Source organism: Lissotriton vulgaris, chromosome 12 (genome assembly GCF_964263255.1).
Source record: "Lissotriton vulgaris chromosome 12, aLisVul1.2, whole genome shotgun sequence".
NCBI lineage: Eukaryota > Metazoa > Chordata > Amphibia > Caudata > Salamandridae > Lissotriton > Lissotriton vulgaris.
The window spans coordinates 289,328,158-289,351,925 of record NC_141700.1 but is presented as its reverse complement, the minus strand read 5'-3'; the positions used below and the strand labels follow the sequence as shown (position 1 = coordinate 289,351,925).

Sequence of the window (23,768 nt, the reverse complement as noted above, 5' to 3'; positions counted from 1 at the left end):
GACCAGACTTACTACATCATACACCAAGTACTCAAAGGACCACAGTGCAGTCTGGAAGTCTGAGCTTGTGTATGGCCATTATGAGCCCATGGTACTAGCATCTGTATCCCGTGTCCCTCTGCTCTTTTAACAATCTCAGTCTAAAGGGGGTGGTGGCCTTATAGTCCAGTTTTTGTGTCACTGATGTTGATGCAGTCAATCTTACAGAAGTAATGAGAGGAGTCGTTGGTGCGTGTACGCCACGCCTGGACCTAAAGCAAATGTGCGTTCTGTCGGCGGATTGCATGGTGGTGGAAAGTCACGCCCCTCGGCCGATGGTGCACCTTTGCCCTACAGTTAGCCAAGTCCAAGGTGTGCTCTGCTGTTGTGTGCGGGTGCTCTGTTGCAGACCCACCATGAGCAAGCCCCCCCCATCAGACTGCCGGCTTCAACCCCCACAGGACCAATGAGTTGGTACTGCTAAGAGGAACAACCCACCACCATGTCGCTTCCCTGTGAATGTGCTAGTATGTTTGCGTAACATGACGTAGGTAACGCTATACTTGTTGGTTTGAAGAGGGACGTAGCTCTGCAGAGGGCAGGCGTTCAATATCGTGGATAAGAAATGAGGAAGGATCATTGGGTAAGGAGTGTCCTAAACTGCACAGAGACAAGGAGGGATGCGCTGTTGCAAGTGAGTGGTTATCGCCCGTCTATAGTAACCGAGGTCTCTTCCATGCATCATGTGGTGGGAAGTTTCTCCAGTGAATCAGTGTACAAGCAAACCCACACGCTTAATGTGATGAGGTGAGGTTAGTTGAAGGGAAGGGCTTAAAATATTGCAACATCTAAAGTAGCTTGCACCAAAGGGAGAGTTTTTACAAGTGCTCAAAATGGAAATATAGAATCGTAGGTACTCCTCGTCTCAGACTGCCTGTTTGCTGCTGAGATGTGCTGGTAGTCTCCCATTAAAAGAATTGAGGGCATTGCTGAGAAGTGCTTTTACTATTCCTTGATAATTGAAGTGCAGATAGCGAGTACCTGATAGTCCCTGCACAATTAAAGCACTCTTGTTTAGGTCTAGCTACAGATTAAGTCCCAGCACCATTAGCACTTGTAAAATGTTTTTAGATACATATTGTTCATACTGATTCCTCCAAATTAAAATCCGGTTTCATCTGCTTTATTACATCAAAAAAGGAAATTTTTGTTGGCTCTTAGGGCTCAGTGCACTTTACCACCACTAACCAGTGCTAAAGTGCTTGCGCTCTTTCCTTTCAAACATGGTAAAATTGGCTTACACCGAATTGGCAATTTTAATTTACTTGTAAGTCCCTAGAAATGTGATTCTAAATGTACCCAGGGACTGTACATTAAATGCTGCTAGTGGGCCTCCAACACTTATTGTGCCACCCACTTAAGTAGGCTATTTAAAGATGTGTCATGTTAAGGCCAGGGGCTTTGTGTTAATATTTCATGCTTTCTGGCCAGGGTGCCATTTGAGACATTTCCATTCCTTCTGTCAGCCTGGGTGCTTATGTGTGACGCTTCCATGCTTTCTGGCCTGGGTGCTAATTATGTGTGCTATTTCCATAGTTTCTGCCCTCAGTGACCTGGATCTGGAGGCTCATGTGTGACATTTCCATGCTTACTGGCCTGGGTGCTTATGTGTGACGTGTGCATGCTTACTGGCCTGGTGGTGTGACCAGGCTTGGGTCAGTGCCTAGGTGCTTATGTGTGACATTTCCACAGTATTCTGGCTTCAGTCAGTGGCCTGTGTGCTCATGTGTGACATCACGTCAGTGCTTAATGTGTGATAACATGATTGACAATTTACTATGCTTTAAAAGTTAATATAATCTAATATGTAATGAAAAATGTTTGAAAAATGCTTTGTTTTGACCTTTCTGTCTCTCAAATTTTCTTGGGGGGGACAAGTTCAACCCCCCAAACTCCCCCTGGTAGTGGTTGCTCACTGTGCTTGCTTGCTACACTACATGTGGGGGGCTGGTCTCACTTTTACTTTGTTCTCTCTGATTCACTACTTGTGTCTATGTTTGGTGCTCTCTGAAAGAATGTCTTTGGATACATATGACTGGGTAGGTAACCTGGTGCTCTTTAAGGTCATCATCTACTATTTACTGTGTTTTAAAAATTGATACTATTGAATATGTAATGAAAAATGTGCTGTAAAATTCACCATATTGGTCTGTCGTTTTCCAAAATTTTCTTGGGAGGAGAACGCCCCCAAATCTCCCTAGTAGCAGTTGGGCTCGCTTGCTGCGCTCGCTCGCTATGTGCTAGACGGGAGCTGGTCTGCAGAAATTTGCCAGGGGTGCTTTCAGTTCCCAGTCGGCCCTGGTATTAGCAAGCAAATAAGATGGGCCATAATCATGGAAAAGCACTTATCTGGCTGCTGAGCAGTGAAGAATGAGAAAGTGATTTTCCTTGAAGATGGCTTTCTCCGGTGCCTGAGCTGCCTGATTGGTTGATTTTTTTCTTCTTTTCTCAAGTTGCTTGGACTCATGAGAGTTGACTACCTTCGCAGTTGTGGTTATTTGATGTTGGTTGCTGTGCTAAAATAATGAAGAAAGTAAAGCATAATCTGAAGCCTCTAGTCCTGACAGAATTCTGCAGTTTCGAAGTGAAGTGGAAAACGTGTGTTTAATTATCCAGTTTAAAGGTACTGCGGACCCCTAAGTGTATTTTTATTTCTTTTGAAGGCCATCCTGTTTTCAACCCGGACATGTCAATATGGATTAAACAAGTAGAAGAACCACATTTCAGCAATCATCATGTTGTGGCAAGGCGCACCGCTGATCCCTATGTGAAGAATAAGTTATATGGGACCTCAAAGCCTGGTAACATAAATTAGTAATTGCTGTGCAAAACTAGAAACATCTTTTCCTCAAGGATTGGTGGAGGGATAGTTTATCGTGTCTTGTTCCCTCTCAATCAGGAAACTTGAAACATGTTGGAGTACAACAGAGATGCCACAAGCTAGCCGTTTTTTAAGCGTCAATGTATGCTCCACAAGGCACTATTTCATTGAGAAATACAGCACTCATGGGCCTCAAATCCCTTTTGCTCACCCCCTTAAAAGGGACGTTTCAAACTGCAGACAAGCCAGTTTACTTGCTTTGCATTATTTGAAGTTCGGCTCTTCGCATGAATTGTGGTATTGCAATTATGCCAGATGTGCTGATAATAAGTGATATTGTGTATTGTTTCTCCTTTTGTCAAGCAGTACAATTCTTATCCAGCGTGAAAAGTAAATTTAGTATTTAGAGCAGTCCCCAAGGAGGCCCAGAAGAATTATCAGTGCTGAATTTCACTATTGTAGTGACATTCCACTTTATTGCATGTTCATTTTTGGTTATTATTTTGGTTCGACATACCCTTCCGTTGGTTTTCGAAGATATGATGCCCCTCGCACTTTGTGTATATTTTTAAATATTTTCTATTACTCTTGGCTCAGTCATGATGTATGAAACACTGGAGTGTCGGGCTACTAGGAGGGTGCAGAAGTGACATGGCTTTTAAGATTATCTAGGGATTTAAATTCCAATGCATTTTATATCCTAATTAGGCATCCAAGTTCAGTTGTTGGTTTGCTTTTCTAAAAGGAATATTAAGGTGCAACCGTTTTCTGCTAGTGGGATGACAGCATTCAAGTCTGTGACCTTAAATATGCAGGGTTTTAATTCTGTGGTTAAAACTAAGACTTTGTTAAACTGGCTCTACACGAAAGAAGTGATCCTTACATGATCCGGGAATCCCATTTGAGGCCGGAGGTTTTCACTACAGCTTCACTCTTTAGAAGTCAACAAGACTAGAGGTGGCTATATTGTTGAAAATAAAGTTATATACATAACATTTCTGACATCTTTGCTGCGTACAAAACCGGCTCGTATGTGGCATCCAGAGGCTTTTAAACTGCACTCGGATTACATTCTTCTCTGTCTATGGCCCTGTAAGAAATGACTATCTTTTGCCAGGTGAACCCCCAGAATTTTGCCTTAACTGTTTTGCTGGCTGTAGATCTCTGTTCACTTTACCCCTGTTAACTGGAGATAAAGTAGTGTGGCTCACTGGTTAGAGGCGGCAGACCCGAGAGCAGAGGACGGCCCGGGACCAGGGTTCGATTCCCGGCGCGGAAGGTTTCTGGACCAGGGTCAGCGGACTCGATAATTCTCTCGCCTCGGTGCCCACTCTGATCAGCGATCACACTCGGCAACTCTGGGCATTAGCTTGCCTCATCTTCACTAACGGCCCCACCAGACCACTGGGGATGCCTGGTCTCACCCTGGAGATACCCATTAAGGGACCATCTCTCAGGGAAGTCAGGAAGGGTTTCGCAGCGGTCGAAGCGCCTTGGGACCCTACGGGTAAGTAGTGCGCTATATAAATGCCAATACATTTACATTTACAGTGCCTGAGCCCTTCCTTTCAACTTGATGAAAATGTTATACCCCTATTGGCATATTTAACTTACCTACAAGTCCCTGATATACGGTACAAAATGTATCCAGGGCAGTGCTTAATTTGTAAAAAAAAGAAAAAAGTGGGAGGGCTCTTGTCAGGAGGCCACTGCAGCTTCCACCACACATTGCACTGCTATGCTGCCAATGATAGTAACAACACAAGTACTAACCATCACATTCCTACAAGTGCGACAGTTCAGAATATTTCAGGACCCAAAGCTATAAGAATGGCTCGGGTGGCAGGTAACAGTCATTTTTAATGTATATAGCATTTATAATTAACTTTTGTTGTGGCCATCTCTAAATTAGCTAGACAATGCCATCTTGTGCAGGCTGTCACACACACCGGTGCTGCAAATAAAGTGCCGGTGCCGAGCACTGGAAATCACCGGGTCAAATTAAGCACCGATCCAGGGCCTGTTGTTGTGTGGCGTTTTAGTCTCTGAGTTAATTTTCCCGATTGATGCCCATATATAGGTACAATTTGTAGGAGAGTAGGGTCTGCTTCCTATGGTCACCCCCACTTTTTGCTGTGATTTTCTGGTTTTTCGACTTTAGTGTGGCTGTGGGCAGCTAATCAGACCCACAGCCCAGCTGTTCTCTCTCAAAAATTGATACCATGTACTTTAGGTACATACCAGATTGGTTACTGGGTCACCTCTGTGAGCCCCTGTACAGTGTACTCTAGGTACCCAGGCATAGGTGCATCCAAGGCCTGGACAATAGGTTTCCTGCCTAGGGAGGTGCCAGCACCTCCCCAGACAGGCTGATGTGAATTGGGGGCAAGGAGGGCTGCATCAGCAGATGTTTTTCCAGACACTGCCTGGGGCACACAAGGTGCTCCATGCATAGCCCGGTTCAAACCAGTTGCTGGGACACTCCAGCCCTACTCTGGCGGGAAACTGGACAAAGGGAAAGGGGTGTAACCACCCCCTTCCCAGGTCCACCCATAGGAGGGACCTAGCAGGTAATCCAGCCCCTTTTCTTAGTATAAGTATAGGAGCTGTGTCCCCAAGACTTTAGATTATTCTGGAACGAAACTTTGCTACAGAATTCTTGGACCTTCGACATTCTATTCTGACTAGAAGACAGAAGACATCTCCCTTGTGGTCAAGGACTGACCACCCTGTGCAAACAGGCACCACCAGTAACTTGCCGGTCTGCTCTATCGACGCTCCCGCCGGAACCCAAAGACTCAGCAACTCAGGACTGGACTTCCAGACTTCTCAGACTCCGATCCACATCCACAGCCAAGCTGAGACCCGTGGCGTACACGAGAGACGTGGGACCAGACTCCCTGCACATCCTGCATTTTGCTAACTGCATCGACTTCTGAGGTAACTCGAAGTTCTGCAATGGGGCACGAGAAGCCCCAGACCCGAGCACCATTTGCACCAAAGCTCAGCCCTCCACACTCCACGAGTGCCGCTTGGGGCCTGCTCTTGCATTTCAGGTCGACGTGCCTTCCGGGTTTCTAGTCCGTTGGCTAGTGAGCCCCCTGAAGACTTCTTTTTGAATTTACACTGCTTGCCTGGTTGCTCCAGGCTTGCTCCAGCTTCCCTCCAAAGGAGAAGCGTCCCAGACCTTGCTGGTCTGACTCGGGCCAATCTTCACTTCCTGTGTGGGTTGCATTTGCCAAGGCTAGTTGGGTCCTGTCCGGATACCGACACCGCAGACAGCCAGATTCCTTCGTGGGACTGCTTGAATCCAGCTCCTGGTCATCGTCGACACCTCCTGGTCCTCGTGACTGCAGAGACAAGCTTCACCTGTTCGCCTGAGATCATCGCGACATCGCTTGGTTCCTTCCTTGTACCTTCCTGGTCACTGGCTAGTGACCCAGCCTCTGTCCCCTCTGCTTTCAGGTTCTTCAGATCTTCGATCCACTCTTGGATCCACCCGGACAATTTTCCTCTGGTCTCCTGCAGCACTTCTTTGCAGATCTCCATTGAAAACATCGACGAAACCCAACACCAAAAGACACCAATGCAACCGGCTTCCCTGGGTGAGGTAACTCGAGTACTCCGGTGGTCCCGTTGGTATTGACTCTCCAAGTCTCCTAGTCTAAAGAGGTTTTGTCGTAGTCCATCCGGAAGTGCCCTTAAACAGTAACTTTGTAACTTTTACGTTCTCCATTTTAAGTCAATGGTAACTCGCGACTGTGTTTAGACACTGCACGCGTCTCCCGTGGGTCTCCTTCTTCCTAACCTTTGGTTGTTTAGTGTAGCCCCAGCTATTCCCTAGGCCCTAGGCCTATTCACTATTCCTGTGGTGGTTCTTATATCACTATTTTAGTATATGGTTTGTGAGACCCCTAGGGCAAAACTGTATTTGTGCAACTTATCGTATGCTAATTAAGTAACTTGTGCTGTACTTTTACCTCTGACCTCATAAAGAGTGCAGAGGGGTTGTGTTTAGAATAAATACATATATATTTGATATATACCTTGTGTGGTGTGCTTTCATTTGATCATTCAAGAGATTACAATTGGTAAAACAACTTGCTTAATTCACCTCTAAGTCTTAGCCTAAAGGCTGCTCTCCACAGCTACCACTGGGATAGGTTTCTATAAGGTTGCCTTTACAACCTACCATCAATAAGGGTCGATTTAGACTGGTGCAAGGTGCCCACTAGAACTAGTGGACATCATATGCCAGTCTAACTTCTCACATTGGTGTGCAGCGGATGGGATAAGAGCTTGTATTTGTTTTACCATATAATCTTGTAATATCATCTGAAAGATCAAATTAAGGTACCAGTAGGTAATCAATCAATTAATCAATCAATCATGGCATTTGTATAGCGCGCTACTCACCCGGAAGGGTCTCAAGGCGCTGGGGGAAGGGGTCCGCTACTGCTCGAAAAGCCAGATCATGAGTAGCTTCCTGCAGTAGAGATGGTCCTGGGTTCGCCGAAGGTGGATGGGGAGGGAGTTCCATGTCTTGGCTGCCAGGAATGAGAAGGATCTTCCTCCGGCGGTGGCTCTGCGGATGCGTGGAACGGCGGTGAGGGTGAGGCTGGTCGACCGTAGCTGGCGGGTGGGCGTGTAGAAAGTCAGGCGGTTGTTGAGGTACTTGGGGCCTTGGTCGGGGAGAGCCTTGTGTGCGTGGTGAGGAGTCTGAACGTGATCCTCTTGCTGACGGGGAGCCAGTGTAGGTCTCTCAGGTGGCCAGAGATGTGGCTGTGTCGGGGGATGTCCAGGATGAGTCGTGCGGAGGCGTTCTGGATGCGTTGGAGTCTTTTCTGGAGTTTGGCTGTGGTTCCGGCGTAGAAGGAGTTGCCGTAGTCCAGTCGGCTGGTTACGAGTGCCTGGGTGACCGTCTTCCTGGTTTCGGTGGGGATCCATCGGAAGATCTTTTGGAGCGTGCGCAGGGTGTTGAAGCACGACGATGAGACGGCGTTGACTTGTCTGGTCATCGTGAGGGAGGAGTCCAGGATGAAGCCCAGGTTACGTGCATGGTCCTTTGGCTTGGGTGCGGTGCCCAGGCCACCAGGAGTCGTCCCAGGTGGAGGGCGATGACCCCAGGATGAGGACTTCCGTCTTGTCTGAGTTCAGTTTCAGGCAACTGTTCTTCATCCATTCGGCGACGTCTCTCATCCCTACGTGTAGGCTGGTTCTGGCCGTGGCTGGGTCGTTGGTGAGGGAGAGGATCAGCTGGGTGTCGTCGGCGTAGGAGATGATGTTGAGGCTGTGTTGGCGTGCGATGGCTGCGAGGGGGCTCATGTAGACGTTGAAGAGGGTGGGGCTGAGTGATGATCCCTGTGGTACGCCGCAGATGACTTCTGTGGCCTCGGATTTGAACGGGGGAGGTGGACTCTCTGTGTTCTACCGGCGAGGAACGAGATGACCCACCCCAGTGCCTTCTCTTGGATTCCGATGTTGCTGAGGCGCTGCACTAGGGTGCAGTGGCAGACAGTGTTGAACACCGCGGAGAGGTCCAGGAGGATGAGGGCCGCTGTTTCCCCGTTGTCGAGCAGGGATCTGATGTAAATGTAAATGTAAATGTATGAAGCTTATATAGCGCATGACTTACCCTGGGGCATCTCCGCGCTTGCTTAGGGAACCCCTCCTGGTATTCCCCTGTGAGATAACCCTGGCAGGGTATCCACAAGGTGAAAGCCAGGCATCCCACCGCGAGGGGCCGATGTGGAGATTAAGCAAGCTATTGCCCAGAGTCGCAGAGTGTGAACCCGTGAGTCGAGAAGGCACCGGAGCGAGAATTAACGAGTCCGTGGAATTATTGAGCCCAAGACCCGCCGAGGCGGGGAATTGAACCCTGGTCCAGGGCCGAACTCAAGCTCCAGGTCTGCCGCCTCTAACCCCTGAGCCACACTTCTCCACATCCACACGGTCACCCAGGCACTCGTAACCAGCCGACTGGACTACGGCAACTCCTTCTACGCCGGAACCACAGCCAAACTCCAGAAAAGACTCCAACGCATCCAGAACGCCTCCGCACGACTCATCCTGGACATCCCCCGACACAGCCACATCTCTGGCCACCTGAGAGACCTACACTGGCTCCCCGTCAGCAAGAGGATCACGTTCAGACTCCTCACCACGCACACAAGGCTCTCCCCGACCAAGGCCCCAAGTACCTCAACAACCGCCTGACTTTCTACACGCCCACCCGCCAGCTACGGTCGACCAGCCTCACCCTCACCGCCGTTCCACGCATCCGCAGAGCCACCGCCGGAGGAAGATCCTTCTCATTCCTGGCAGCCAAGACATGGAACTCCCTCCCCATCCACCTTCGGCGAACCCAGGACCATCTCTACTGCAGGAAGCTACTCATGATCTGGCTTTTCGAGCAGTAGCGGACCCCTTCCCCCAGCGCCTTGAGACCCTTCCGGGTGAGTAGCGCGCTATACAAATGCCATGATTGATTGATTAATTGATTGATTACCTACTGGTACCTTAATTTGATCTTTCAGATGATATTACAAGATTATATGGTAAAACAAATACAAGCTCTTATCCCATCCGCTGCACACCAATGTGAGAAGTTAGACTGGCATATGATGTCCACTAGTTCTAGTGGGCACCTTGCACCAGTCTAAATCGACCCTTATTGATGGTAGGTTGTAAAGGCAACCTTATAGAAATCTATCCCAGTGGTAGCTGTGGAGAGCAGCCTTTAGGCTAAGACTTAGAGGTGAATTAAGCAAGTTGTTTTACCAATTGTAATCTCTTGAATGATCAAATGAAAGCACACCACACAAGGTATATATCAAATATATATGTATTTATTCTAAACACAACCCCTCTGCACTCTTTATGAGGTCAGAGGTAAAAGTACAGCACAAGTTACTTAATTAGCATACGATAAGTTGCACAAATACAGTTTTGCCCTAGGGGTCTCACAAACCATATACTAAAATAGTGATATAAGAACCACCACAGGAATAGTGAATAGGCCTAGGGCCTAGGGAATAGCTGGGGCTACACTAAACAACCAAAGGTTAGGAAGAAGGAGACCCACGGGAGACGCGTGCAGTGTCTAAACACAGTCGCGAGTTACCATTGACTTAAAATGGAGAACGTAAAAGTTACAAAGTTACTGTTTAAGGGCACTTCCGGATGGACTACGACAAAACCTCTTTAGACTAGGAGACTTGGAGAGTCAATACCAACGGGACCACCGGAGTACTCGAGTTACCTCACCCAGGGAAGCCGGTTGCATTGGTGTCTTTTGGTGTTGGGTTTCGTCGATGTTTTCAATGGAGATCTGCAAAGAAGTGCTGCAGGAGACCAGAGGAAAATTGTCCGGGTGGATCCAAGAGTGGATCGAAGATCTGAAGAACCTGAAAGCAGAGGGGACAGAGGCTGGGTCACTAGCCAGTGACCAGGAAGGTACAAGGAAGGAACCAAGCGATGTCGCGATGATCTCAGGCGAACAGGTGAAGCTTGTCTCTGCAGTCACGAGGACCAGGAGGTGTCGACGATGACCAGGAGCTGGATTCAAGCAGTCCCACGAAGGAATCTGGCTGTCTGCGGTGTCGGTATCCGGACAGGACCCAACTAGCCTTGGCAAATGCAACCCACACAGGAAGTGAAGATTGGCCCGAGTCAGACCAGCAAGGTCTGGGACGCTTCTCCTTTGGAGGGAAGCTGGAGCAAGCCTGGAGCAACCAGGCAAGCAGTGTAAATTCAAAAAGAAGTCTTCAGGGGGCTCACTAGCCAACGGACTAGAAACCCGGAAGGCACGTCGACCTGAAATGCAAGAGCAGGCCCCAAGCGGCACTCGTGGAGTGTGGAGGGCTGAGCTTTGGTGCAAATGGTGCTCGGGTCTGGGGCTTCTCGTGCCCCATTGCAGAACTTCGAGTTACCTCAGAAGTCGATGCAGTTAGCAAAATGCAGGATGTGCAGGGAGTCTGGTCCCACGTCTCTCGTGTACGCCACGGGTCTCAGCTTGGCTGTGGATGTGGATCGGAGTCTGAGAAGTCTGGAAGTCCAGTCCTGAGTTGCTGAGTCTTTGGGTTCCGGCGGGAGCGTCGATAGAGCAGACCGGCAAGTTACTGGTGGTGCCTGTTTGCACAGGGTGGTCAGTCCTTGACCACAAGGGAGATGTCTTCTGTCTTCTAGTCAGAATAGAATGTCGAAGGTCCAAGAATTCTGTAGCAAAGTTTCGTTCCAGAATAATCTAAAGTCTTGGGGACACAGCTCCTATACTTATACTAAGAAAAGGGGCTGGATTACCTGCTAGGTCCCTCCTATGGGTGGACCTGGGAAGGGGGTGGTTACACCCCTTTCCCTTTGTCCAGTTTCCCGCCAGAGTAGGGCTGGAGTGTCCCAGCAACTGGTTTGAACCGGGCTATGCATGGAGCACCTTGTGTGCCCCAGGCAGTGTCTGGAAAAACATCTGCTGATGCAGCCCTCCTTGCCCCCAATTCACATCAGCCTGTCTGGGGAGGTGCTGGCACCTCCCTAGGCAGGAAACCTATTGTCCAGGCCTTGGATGCACCTATGCCCTGGGTACCTAGAGTACACTGTACAGGGGCTCACAGAGGTGACCCAGTAACCAATCTGGTATGTACCTAAAGTACATGGTATCAATTTTTGAGAGAGAACAGCTGGGCTGTGGGTCTGATTAGCTGCCCACAGCCACACTAAAGTCGAAAAACCAGAAAATCACAGCAAAAAGTGGGGGTGACCATAGGAAGCAGACCCTACTCTCCTACAAATTGTACCTATATATGGGCATCAATCGGGAAAATTAACTCAGAGACTAAAACGCCACACAACAACAGGCCCTGGATCGGTGCTTAATTTGACCCGGTGATTTCCAGTGCTCGGCACCGGCACTTTATTTGCAGCACCGGTGTGTGTGACAGCCTGCACAAGATGGCATTGTCTAGCTAATTTAGAGATGGCCACAACAAAAGTTAATTATAAATGCTATATACATTAAAAATGACTGTTACCTGCCACCCGAGCCATTCTTATAGCTTTGGGTCCTGAAATATTCTGAACTGTCGCACTTGTAGGAATGTGATGGTTAGTACTTGTGTTGTTACTATCATTGGCAGCATAGCAGTGCAATGTGTGGTGGAAGCTGCAGTGGCCTCCTGACAAGAGCCCTCCCACTTTTTTCTTTTTTTTACAAATTAAGCACTGCCCTGGATACATTTTGTACCGTATATCAGGGACTTGTAGGTGAGTTAAATATGCCAATAGGGGTATAACATTTTCATCAAGTTGAAAGGAAGGGCTCAGGCACTGTAAATGTAAATGTATTGGCATTTATATAGCGCACTACTTACCCGTAGGGTCCCAAGGCGCTTCGACCGCTGCGAAACCCCACTGATATCGTCAGTGGCTGCGATGAGGGCGGTCTCGGTTCTGTGGTTGGCTCGGAAGCCGGATTGCGAGTGGTCGAGGGATCCATTTGTCTCGAGGAAGGAGGCCAGCTGCCTGTTGATGATCTTCTCGATGACTTTGGCAGGAAAAGGGAGGAGGGAGATGGGGCGGAAGTTCTTGAGGTCGGTGGGGTCCGCTGTTGGTTTCTTCAGGAAGGCGCTGAGCTCGGCGTACTTCCAGCTTTCCGGGAAGGTGGCGGTGTTGAAGGAGGCGTTGATGACGTCCCGGAGTTGGGGTGCGATGATGGAGTCGGCCTTGTTGAAGACGTGGTGGGGGCAGGGCTCGGTTGGGGATCCGGAGTGGATGGTGTTCATCCTGCGGATGGTGTCTTCAGTGCTGACTGGAGTCCAGGCGCAGAGGGTGGTGGTTCGGTGCGTGGATGGTGCGCCGAAGCTGTTGTGTATCTCGGCGATCTTGCGGTGGAAGAACAAGGTGTATATAAATCAAGTCTTATAATACTTTAAGTTCTACTGAACTTAGCAGTTGTAGGTGGTAAGGGCTTAGCACACCCTGACTACAACTACTAGAGAGGGTCCAGTAGGAAAACATTTAGTGTAGGTAGGTGCACACACCACACCGCACTAGAAAATGTCCTTGGAAGTAGGGTCCAGTGTGCCTCTGCAAGAAGTTGACCCTCCCAGGGCACCTTCTAAATATGATACATTGGCTTTTCAAGAACTGAGAAGCCTATGTTCAATCAGGAAACTGAGGCAAGGACAGAGTCTCACCTTTAACCACCTGGTATATATATTAGTGGAATATGATGTAGAAAGAGCATGTTTCTGATGCTCACCGAGACGTGGCTCGGCGAGGCGTCCAACCCAGATATTGCCACTGCTATTCCGCCCGAGTATAACATCTTCAGGCAGGACAGGCCAAAGGGGCGTGGAGGCGGGGTTGCACTGATAGTAAACAAAAGGGCCACCTGTACCATCATTCCCTCGGACGCGATTAAGGATTGCGAATCCCTTGCCTTTGCCATTGTCCTTTCACCACACCAATCGATGAAGGGTCTTTTAGTTTATCGGCCACCAGGCCCACTGGCTCTTTTTTTGAAGAGTTCCAGTCGGTGACCTCTTCCCTGTTACTCACGTCAGAGCATTGTATTGTTGCCGGGGACTTTAATGTCCACATGGACGTGGAAACGGATGCCGACGCGATTAAAATGCTGGATGTTACAGCCCCTCTGGGCCTGGTTCCCTATCATGTTGGACCGACCCATGAGAAGGGACACACTCTAGATTTGACTTTCTCTACGACCCCCATAGAGATGCTGGCTCCTATCCAGGTGCTTTGGTCTGATCATAGGCTGGTGAAATTTTATTTCTCTGAAGTTAGGAAGCCTTCCGGTGCCCCCCGGCAGACCTCCGTGGGATTCAGGGCACTTCACCGGGTTACTCCGGAACTGCTGGCACAGTCTTGTGCGGACCATCCCTATGCTCTATCAGGGAATTTAGAGGAGGATGTGGAGCGATTGCAGGCCTGGCTCTCAGAGAGGCTTAATGATCTTGCTCCTCTGAGACCCCTCCGCAAACCCGAAAAAGGTGCATCTGCCCCTTGGTTCACGGAAGCATTGGCGGCTTCACGTCGGCAATGCAAGGTAGCGGAAAGAGCATGGCGCGTGAATTACGACGCGACGGCGAAACTCGCCTACAGGTCCGTGGCGAAAGCTTATCATCGGAACATCCTCTCGGAGAAGAAGGCTTATTTCGCAAGAAAAATTGAAGCTGCCTCCAATTCCTGTAAGGAGCTTTTCGCCATCGTGCGGGAGTTTACAACTTCACGCGCGGCACCAACTCAGACCCTCCCTCCTGCGCCTTGGGTCAGGGCGATTGCGGACTTTTTCACCTCTAAGATCCAACGGATCCAGGACTCCTTCCCTGCGCTGGAGCCTGAGATGCCCGGTCGGGCGGAGAATGCTGCTGTTACCCTGCCTAATGCAGGTGTGGACCTGGCAGTCTTTCCTCCTCTCTCTATGACCGCTTCACTTGACCTGATGGCTGGGCTTAAATCAGGTTCCCCTCGGGATGCCTGCCCCGCAAAATTTCTGGCAAAAATGGCAGCTATCATTAATCCACTCGTGAACCCCCTGTTGAACTGTTCTCTTGCACAGGGTGTGGTTCCCCAGTCCTGGAAGCAGGCAATGATTATTCCCCTGCTTAAAAAGCCTGGTCTGGATGTGGAGGTGTTGGCTAATTATAGACCTATCTCGCTCCTGCCGGCTTTTGCGAAGGTCATTGAAAAGCACATGCACAAGGTGCTTGCCGACTACTTGGAGTCCCACGACCTACTGCACCCCACCCAGTCGGGTTTCCGCACCAATCTTAGTACCGAAACAGCTCTCCTGGAAGTATCGGAGGCGATAAAGGAGGTGCTGGATTCGGGTGGTAGAGCAATGCTGGTGATGTTAGATCTGTCGGCGGCCTTCGACACCGTCCCCCATGAGGGTCTTCTTGCAAGACTCTCAGAGATCGGTCTCCGGGGGACGGTGCTCCAGTGGTTTCGATCATTTCTGGCAGGCCGTCGACAAACGGTCTGGGCTTCTGCTTGCTCCGCCGAGATGTCGCCATTGGGTGTCGGAGTTCCTCAGGGCTCTGTACTGAGCCCAACTCTATTTAACATCTTCATGACCCCTCTGGCGGCACTGGCGGAGTCTTTCGGGGCTCAGATCGTTTCCTACGCCGATGACACCCAGCTCCTCTTCACCTGCGAGAGGGGTGCGGACTTCGATGGAGGTAGGATCCAGGGTTGCCTTGAGGCTGTGTTTCAGTGGTTCCATCATAACAGCCTCAAGTGCAACTCGGACAAGTCCGAGGTCCTCTTTTTTGGGTGCAGTTCGGACCCGGACTGGAAAGTGTGGTGGCCTGAGAACATGTTTCCACCAGCAAGTTCGTCCCAGGTGGCAAAAAACCTTGGGATTAAGATCGACAATGGCCTCACACTACGCTCACAGGTAATCGGTCTCACTGGCACCTGCTTTGGCTTGCTCCGGATGCTTCGCAAGTTTCTCCCCCTGTTATCTGAGGAACACAGGAAGATCACGGTGCAGGCGATTATAGGCTCGAGAATTGACTACTCCAAAGTCCTTTATCTCGGCCTGCCAGAATACCTGCTCCAACGGTTACAGGTTGTCCAGAACTCGGCAGCACGTGCCATTTTTGGACTATCTCGCCGTGCCAGAGCCTCGGGCCTCCTGGAGGCACTGCACTGGCTTCCTGTCCGGAAGCGGATAATTTTTAAGACTCTCACTCTGGCGCACAAAGCCCTGCACGCCTCCGGAGCAAAATACCTGCAAAAAAGGTTGACCTTTTACCATCCCTCCAGGTCGCTCAGGTCAGAATCCTTGTTTCTTGCTGCGGTTCCTCGTGTGAAGAGAGCTCGCTCTGGAGGCCGCTCTTTCAAATTGTTAGCGCCTCAGTTGTGGAATAAACTGCCTGTGACCCTGCGCAGCACTCCCAACTTGTTGGCTTTTAGGAAGGGGCTCAAAACCTGGCTTTTTACTTCTTAGTTTTTGGCCCTATTAGGTTTCCTTCTCTCTGTTTTTTATTTACTTTCCCTGTTGTGTTATGAGATTAGTGTGTAATTCAAAGCGTCGGGACACTCTTTCGAGTAGCCGTACGCTATATAAAACCCCAATATAACATAACATAACATAACATAACATCCAACCCAGATCACCATGGTAGTGCAGAAGGGGGCCATCCCTCAAAAGATGATCCCATTGATGAGAATCAAGGGGGTGCTGATGATGATGTGGATGCTAGCCAGGTAGAAGTCAGTGAACTGAACCAGGTTAACCTAGGACTGCATGGGACTGAGAATGGAAGGATCCACTCCAGACCCCCAGGTAGGCCTAACAATGCGCACAGAAGGAGAAGGTCACTTTCCAGTGACTCCAACCACTCTGATGACTCAGTAGGGTCCCATGCCTCAGCTCTAGGGAGAATGACTTCCCCTGAGAGAAGAGAGCATAAAGCTAGGATGAGGGAATCCAAGCTTAGAATCAAGAGGCAAGAGGTTGCCCTTGCAAAAGAAACCATGGCTCTTGAGAGAGAGAGAACATTGTGTGTACTAGAGTCCACTGGTGGCAGCATAAGTCCTAGAGATAAGGAAAGGTCTCATGACCAAAGAAACCTGAAACAAAATTGTGCCCCCCTATCAGGTAGGGGATGACATCCACAAGTGGATCACTGCTTTGGAGAGGGCCTGCAAAGTACAGCAGGTACCCCAGAGTCAGTGGGCAGCAACTTTATCGCTCTCCTTTGCAGACAAAGGTAGATATAAGCTCCTAACAGTTAATGAACAGGATGCTGACAACTACACTGTCCTGAAGAGTGCTCTGATAGATGAGCTTGGCTTAACCACTGAGCAGTACAGGTTGCTGTTCAGAGATACCCAGAAGACACAGACTCAGGACTGGACTGACTTAGTAGATTGTGCCACCAAGGCTCTGGAAGGCTGGTTACTGGACAGTAAAGTAAGTGACTATACAGGATTGTATAACCTTATTATGAGACAACAGATTCTTAATGATTGTCAGAACCAGTTATTGCATCAACACCTGATTGACTCTGATTTGACCTCTCTCCAAGAATTGGGTAAGAAGGCAGACAAATGGGTCAGAACCAGGGTGAAGCAGAAGGTACAGAACCAAGGTGGTGATCAGAAGAAGCAAGACCAAAAGGGTGGGGAGAAAGCAAAAGACCAGAAGTCTTCTCAAGGTCCCAAAAAAGCTTCTACTGGTGAGGATCCCCAAAAATCCAAAAAGAAAGAAGGTCCTGAGAAACCATGGTGTAACGTTTGTAAAGTAAATTCTCACTGGACCAGTGATTGCACCAAAAAGGAGGCAGCTCCAGCCACCATTGCCCCTAAGGCAACTGTTCCCCCGAGTATAGCTCCAAGTGGTGGTTCTCAACAGAAGGGGGTAGTAGGGTTAAAAAAATATATATAAATTAACAACAAGAGAGGGAGGATTAGTAAAGGATCACTCCTATATCCCCAATCATAAATATAAGAAACAACTAAGGAGTGACTTAGTGGTGCTGTGGACAAAGAATTAAAGTCAAACACATAATAGGAAAAAATCTTCCACCTTCAGTGACAAGGCAATATTGGAACCAACAAAGGGAAATGGGTGAATACACATACAAAAGAAAAAGGCAATAATTCATATTTATTTAGGAAGAACCCTCACTCACCCTAGTGGGGACATGCTTCATCATGGGGTTCCCACTGGAGGAACCGAATGTCCCTCCAGTGTGCTTCAACGCCTGGTTTACAGCGGAGCAGGTTCTTGTGAAATGAATTTGATGTATATGTTTAAGTGCAAGTGATAGTGAATTAAAAAATATTAGTTGTACCCGAAACAATTTTATTTGGTGGTCAGCTAATATTATTAAAAACAGTGTGTGGGATATTGTTAGTGGTAATATTATTGGCCACTTATATCCCTTCAAAGGTAGGTCGACATGTTTCAGCTGTCTCTTTTAATTCATGCAGCTTTCTTCAGGACCAGTGACGTGAATATCCCTGGTGGTCCGCGCTCGCTAAGGTGCGTCCGACCAGTGGATATATGTGAAAAATTGATTTTTGTAAAAATTACCGGAAAATTCGGTTTCTGCACCCTAGTATTTCCAGGGGCCCAAAAAAGCACAAATTTATGGTGCTGTCATCAGTGGGCTTAAGCGGGGGAGGCTATCTTCACGCTACTGCCATTCGCTAGTAACGACTCGCCTCCAGCAACCTACTATGTCCGCTGCCGCCGCCCGGAAAGTCAGTAGTAGTAGGGTTAAACCTGGGAACTGAGATCGATTCTGGCCTAGTCAGAATACCAACTCAAGCTGTTTTAATCTGTGATGGAGGCATGGATATGTCCTCCTCTGTGAGTCCCAGTAACCTGTGCAAGTACAGACAAACTCCTTTAGTCAATGAGAAACAGGCTCAGGCCTACAGGGATACAGGTGCCAGTGTCACAATGGTGATACCTGACTTAGTGGACCCTTGACAAATCATACTTGGCGAGACTTACCTAGTGAGCAATGCTAGCAATGTCACTACCACACGTAGTATGGCAGTTGTTAACACCTTGCGTGCGGCCCCGATTTTCCCCCGGTGCTGAAATTCCTATCGCGGGTGTGGTCATGACGGAACGGTTCCGTAATCAGCACAGCCCAGCCGACGCTGATGACGTAACCGTTCCGTCATAAGCATCGAAGGGGTTAATTTCTCCTGGGGAGGGGTAACTGGCCTTAAGAAGGTTGTTGTTAGGTCAGACCTCCCTGTAGAATTTTTGCTTGGCAATGACCTAGAGGCTTCAGCCTGATCTGAAGTGGAGTTTAGGACTCATGCAGAAATGTTATGAATCTCAGCGCATGTCCTTGCAGTGACTAGGTCACAGGTCAAAAAGGCTAACACTGAACAGGCACTGGCTTCTGGAATAATGGACCAAGAAAGGAGCAGTAGGGTTAAGGCAGTGCCTTCCCCCCTGCCTCAGAGTGAGGATCAGCCTTCTGAGGAAGCTGATTGTGAGCCTGAAAAAGGAACTGTCCCAGAGGAGCTTGAACCTGATCAGATTGAGTTCTTAGGAACAGGGGGGCCTTCCAGGGCAGATCTGAGTCAGGCGCAGTTGGACTGCTCTTCTCTTGATCCCCTCAGACAGCAAGCTACTGCTGAGGCTGCAGGGAATGCTAGTGGCACCCGTAAGATCTATTGGGATGAAGGGCTCCTGTATTCAGACAGTAGAGACCCCAAGCCTGGTGCTTCCAGGAGGTTGGTCATACCTTTGGCATTCAGGGGCTTCCTTTTGACACTAGCCCATGATTCTCCCCTTGCAGGACATCTTGGCTAGAACAAAACATGGGACAGGCTTGTCCCTCGCTTTCACTGGCCCCACATGTCAGAAGACAAAAAAGGAGTTTTGTCGCTCCTGTGTAACCTGCCAAGCCACTGAAAAAGCAGGTGGCACTACAAAGGCCCCCCTTATACCACTACCTGTGGTGGGGGTTCCCTTTGAAAGAGTAGGGATTGATATTGTTGGACCAATGGATCCTCAGACAGCATCTGGGCACAGGTTTATCCTGGTGGGAGTGGATCATGCCACCAAGTACCCAGGAGCTATACCCCTTAGGACCACTACAGCACCTGTAGTGGCAAGGGCCCTCATGGGAGTTTTCTCAAGGGTGGGTTTCCCTAAGGAAGTTTTATCAGACAGAGGTACAAACTTTATGTCTAGTTACTTGACTGCAATGTGGAAGGAGTGTGGAGTGAACTACAAGTTCACCACACCCTATCACCCACAGTGCATTGGTCTAGGTGAAAGGTTCAACAAGACCTTAACCCCTTGAATGCTCATGACGAGCTGAGCTCGTCATGAGCCACAGCGCTCCGGTGCTCATGACGAGCTCAGCTCGTCATGAGCTGTGGAACGCTCGCATGCGGGGATAATTCCCCTGCTGTGCTGAGCGTTCCACGGGAACAGGTGTGGCCGTGACGAGCAGAGCTCGTCATGAGCACAGGAGCGCTGTGCCTCATGACGAGCTCAGCTCATCATGAGCATGTGAGCGCTGTGCGCGCCCCATCCCCCCCCAGCACAGCGGGGGAATATCCCCCGCAGCAAAGGGGTTAAAGGGTATGATTAAGGGTCTCCCAGAAAAGCTCAGGTGGACATGGGGTATCCTGCTACCCTGCCTTTTGTTTTTGCATGCAGGGAGGTTCCTCAGAAGGGGTTTGGCTACAGCCCATTTAAACTTCTGTTTGGGCACCCTGTCAGAGGCCCACTTTGTCTAGTGAAGGAGGGATGGGAGTTACCTCTCAGCCCCCCAAACATTACATTGTGGACTATGTACTTGGTCTCTGCTCCAGGATGGCTGAGTACATGAAAAAGGCATCCAAAAACCTTGAGGCTAGCCATGAATTACAGAAGGCCTGGCATGACCAAAAGGCTGTGCTGACTTTTTACCAGCCAGGACAGAAAGTGTGGGTGTTGGAGCCAGTGGCCCCAGCAGTTCTCCAAGACAAGTGGAGTGGACCCCACACTATTGTTGAACAGAAGGGAGAGGTCACCTATTTGGTAGATCTTGCAACTCCCAGGAGCCCACATAGGGTGCTTATTGTCAACAGACTGAAACCATATGTTGACAGGGCAGACATGGGCTTGCTTATGGCTACTGATGAAGGACAGGAGGAAGAGAGTGACCCTCTCCCAGACCTGCTCTCTCAGAACGCTGATGATGGATAAGTAGATGGTGTAGCCTTGACAATCAGCCTCACTGATCAGCAGCAGGCTGACTGCAGACAAGTTCTGCAGCAGTACAGACATATGTTTTCACTGACTCCTAGTCAGACTACCTCGTGCACTCATGAAGTGGACACTGGAGACAGTCTGCCTGTTAAAAATATGATTTACAGGAAACCTGATCATGTCAGGGACTGTATCAGGACTGAAGTCCAGAAAATGTTGGAATTGGGAGTGATTGAAACTTCAGATAGCCCTTGGGCTAGTCCACTAGTCTTAGAACCCAAACCTCACACCCATGGTGGTAAGAGAGAGATGAGGTTTTGTGTAGACTACAGAGGTCTCAATGCTGTCACTAAGACTGATGCCCATCCAATACCCAGAGCAGATGAGCTCATAGATACTTTGGCCTCAGCCAAGTTTCGAAGCACATTTGACCTAAGAGCTGGCTACTGGCAGATCAGACTAGCTGATGATGCCAAGCCAAAAACAGCATTTTCTACCTCTAGTGGGCATTACCAATTTGTGGTGATGCCCTTTGGTCTGAAAAATGCACCTGCCACATTTCAAAGGTTGGTGAAGAAAGTCCTCACAGGCCTGGACGACTAATGTGCAGCTTATCTTGATGCTATTGCTGTCTTTAGCTCCACCTGGAAAGGTCACCTGATCCATATAAAAATGTTTTGGAGGCCCTGCAGAAGGCAGGCCTAACTATCAAGGCTACTAAGTGCCTGATAGGGCAGAGACAGGATGTGTACCTGGGCCACCTTGTAGGTGGAGGCCAGGTTCAACCATTGCAGAGCAAAATCCAGACCATAATGGACTGGGTTGCTGCAACCACCCACACTCAGGTCAGAACTTTCTTGGGCCTGACTGGGTACTATGGGAGATTTGTCAAGGGGTATGGTTCCATTGTGACACCCCTAAATTACTTAACTTCTAAAAGAATGCCTAAGAAAGTTCAGTGGACAGTCAGCTGTCAAAAGGCATTTGATGACCTGAAGCAGGCCATGTGCACTGCACCAATACTGCAAAGTCCTAACTTCTCCAAAGAATTAATTGTTCAAACAGATGCTTCTGAGTTGGGGGTAGGGGCTGTGCTATCACAATTGAATGAAGAAGGTCAGGACCAGCCAGTAGCTTTTATTAGCAGAAGGCTGACCCCTAGAGAGAAACGTTGGTCAGCTATTGAGAGGGAGGCCTTTGCTGTGGTTTGGGTTCTGAAGAAGTTGAGACCATATTGTTGTAATTTGTCAGCGATTAGATTGAGCATTAGCAGAAGATATCTTGTATTTTGCAACCATCATAACATTTAGCGGAATCCATTTTGTATTTGCGGCAGCCGTTTTGTCTGCCACATGTTGCCATGTGCTCACCATGAGCTTTGTTCTACCTTCTTGGCCACTGTGCTTGAAATCTGCCCGGCAACAAATTATAATTCGCATCCCCCACTTTCGCGCATGCCCTGCAGTATCAGCAGCTGTTAGTAATTAGTAACAGATAGGAAATTGTTTACTAGTTCCCGAAAACCGTTAGCTCCTCCCACTTATCGATTGTGCCTTTCTATATTACCTTATATGTACATAAAACTCGCTTCTGTGTTTGTACCGCCTTCTTTTGAGCCCCTGTGTGAGTATAAAAGGACCATCAGTCAGATTCATCATCGGCATGTTTTGCGAGTCCGTAATAGCGATTTATAAGGAATCGCTATTACAGACTTGCAAAACGGGATTCATGTAGGAATCACAATATTTATTGCGATTCCTACAGCTTCCTTATTTGCGATTAGCTAAGTACTAATCGCAAATAAGGAATAACTCCCCATTCATTCCTATGGGCCTAAAGGGCCATAGGAATGAATGGGAAGACATATCAATGTGCGAATCGCTATTAGCGATTCGCATTTGGATTTTGCGATTTCAAGGGTGCAGGGGTGTCCAATAGACACCCTGTTGCACCCCTGAAATGTACATGTAGCCTGATGTTTCGCACACACGTCGAAAGGACATGTGTGTGTGTAACATACCACTTAGAAAAATGCACTTAAGTGCATTTTTCTAAGTTTTCGCTATTTACCTCGAAGTTACACTTCGCGGTAAATAGCGGCCAGGAATAGCGAATTCGCAAATAAATATTGGTTAATGAATTGCATTTAAGGAATCTCAAATAGAGATTCCTTAAATGCAATTCCTCGCAAATATGCGATTTCGCAATTACCGATTTTTGCATTTGGGATGATGAATCCCTAATGCAACAATTGCGCTTGCAAAGGGCCAGTTTAGCAGAATCTGGCTCTTTGCGAGCCGAATTTCCTTTCATGAATCTACCTGCATGCTCTTTTAGTTCGGGGTGCTACTACTTGCAATACCGAAGGGTACTGTTCGAACCGTAGCACCACCTCATGAGGTGTAATAAACGTTTCTTTTCTATTCCAGTTTCTGTGCCAACTTCTTCCTATACAGTGTGAGGACTTTGTGCAGAGAAGGGCGAACCCCTTGCACTGGTGGGCCTTGCTGAGGCTTACTTCTACAATACTTGTTTGGTACTCACTTCACAGTTCAGACAGACCATAAGCCCCTTTTATGGCTAAAACAGATGAAGGGTGAAAATCCCCAACTACTTAGGTGGTCCATTTCCCTACAGTGGATGGACTATACAGTGGAACATAGACCTGGGAGTAACCATGCCAATGCAGATGGACTGTCCAGATATTTATCCTTATAAAAAGAAGACTCAGCTGGTCAAGGTTAGTTTAATATCCCTGCATTGGGAGGGGGGTTGTGTAGTAGAGTAGGATCTGCTTCCTATGGTTACCTCCACCTTTTGCTGTGTTTCACTGGTTTATCTACTTTAGTCTGGCTTTGGCCCTGCTAGTCAGGACCCCAGCCTAGCGGTTCTCTCTCTAAATTAATTGCATGTTCGTTAGGTACATACCAGATTGGTTACTGGGCTACCCTTGTGAGTCCCTGTATATGGTCCCTTAGGTACCCAGGGCATAGGGACCCCAGAGACCTACCAGGGGCTGCAGCGTGTATTGTGCCACCCCTGGCCCCTGGTTAGCCTTCCAAACTGACACCACAGGTCTGCACCTGCAGCCTGGGTAAGGTGGTGTAATCACCTGTTACTTAGATATAGTATACCTATATCTATCTATCTATATATATATATAAATATCTATCTATCTATCTATCTCTCTCTCTCTCTCTCTCTCTC

The 23,768-nt window shown here is 48.6% G+C and overlaps 1 protein-coding gene across 2 annotated transcripts in view; it reads left to right on the top strand.

Moving 5' to 3' along the window:
- LOC147673984 (uncharacterized) overlaps window positions 1-23,768 on the top strand; it is a 987,450-nt gene that overhangs the window by 441,676 nt on the left and 522,006 nt on the right. Inside the window, exon 6 of one of the 2 annotated variants that reach the window (XM_086945069.1) lies at window positions 2,703-2,840. The exons of the other annotated variant lie outside the window; for it this stretch is intronic. Within the exon in view, the coding sequence (XP_086801195.1) occupies window positions 2,703-2,840 (138 nt within the window). The remainder of the gene's footprint in view (window positions 1-2,702; window positions 2,841-23,768) is intronic. 2 annotated transcript variants of the gene reach the window in all.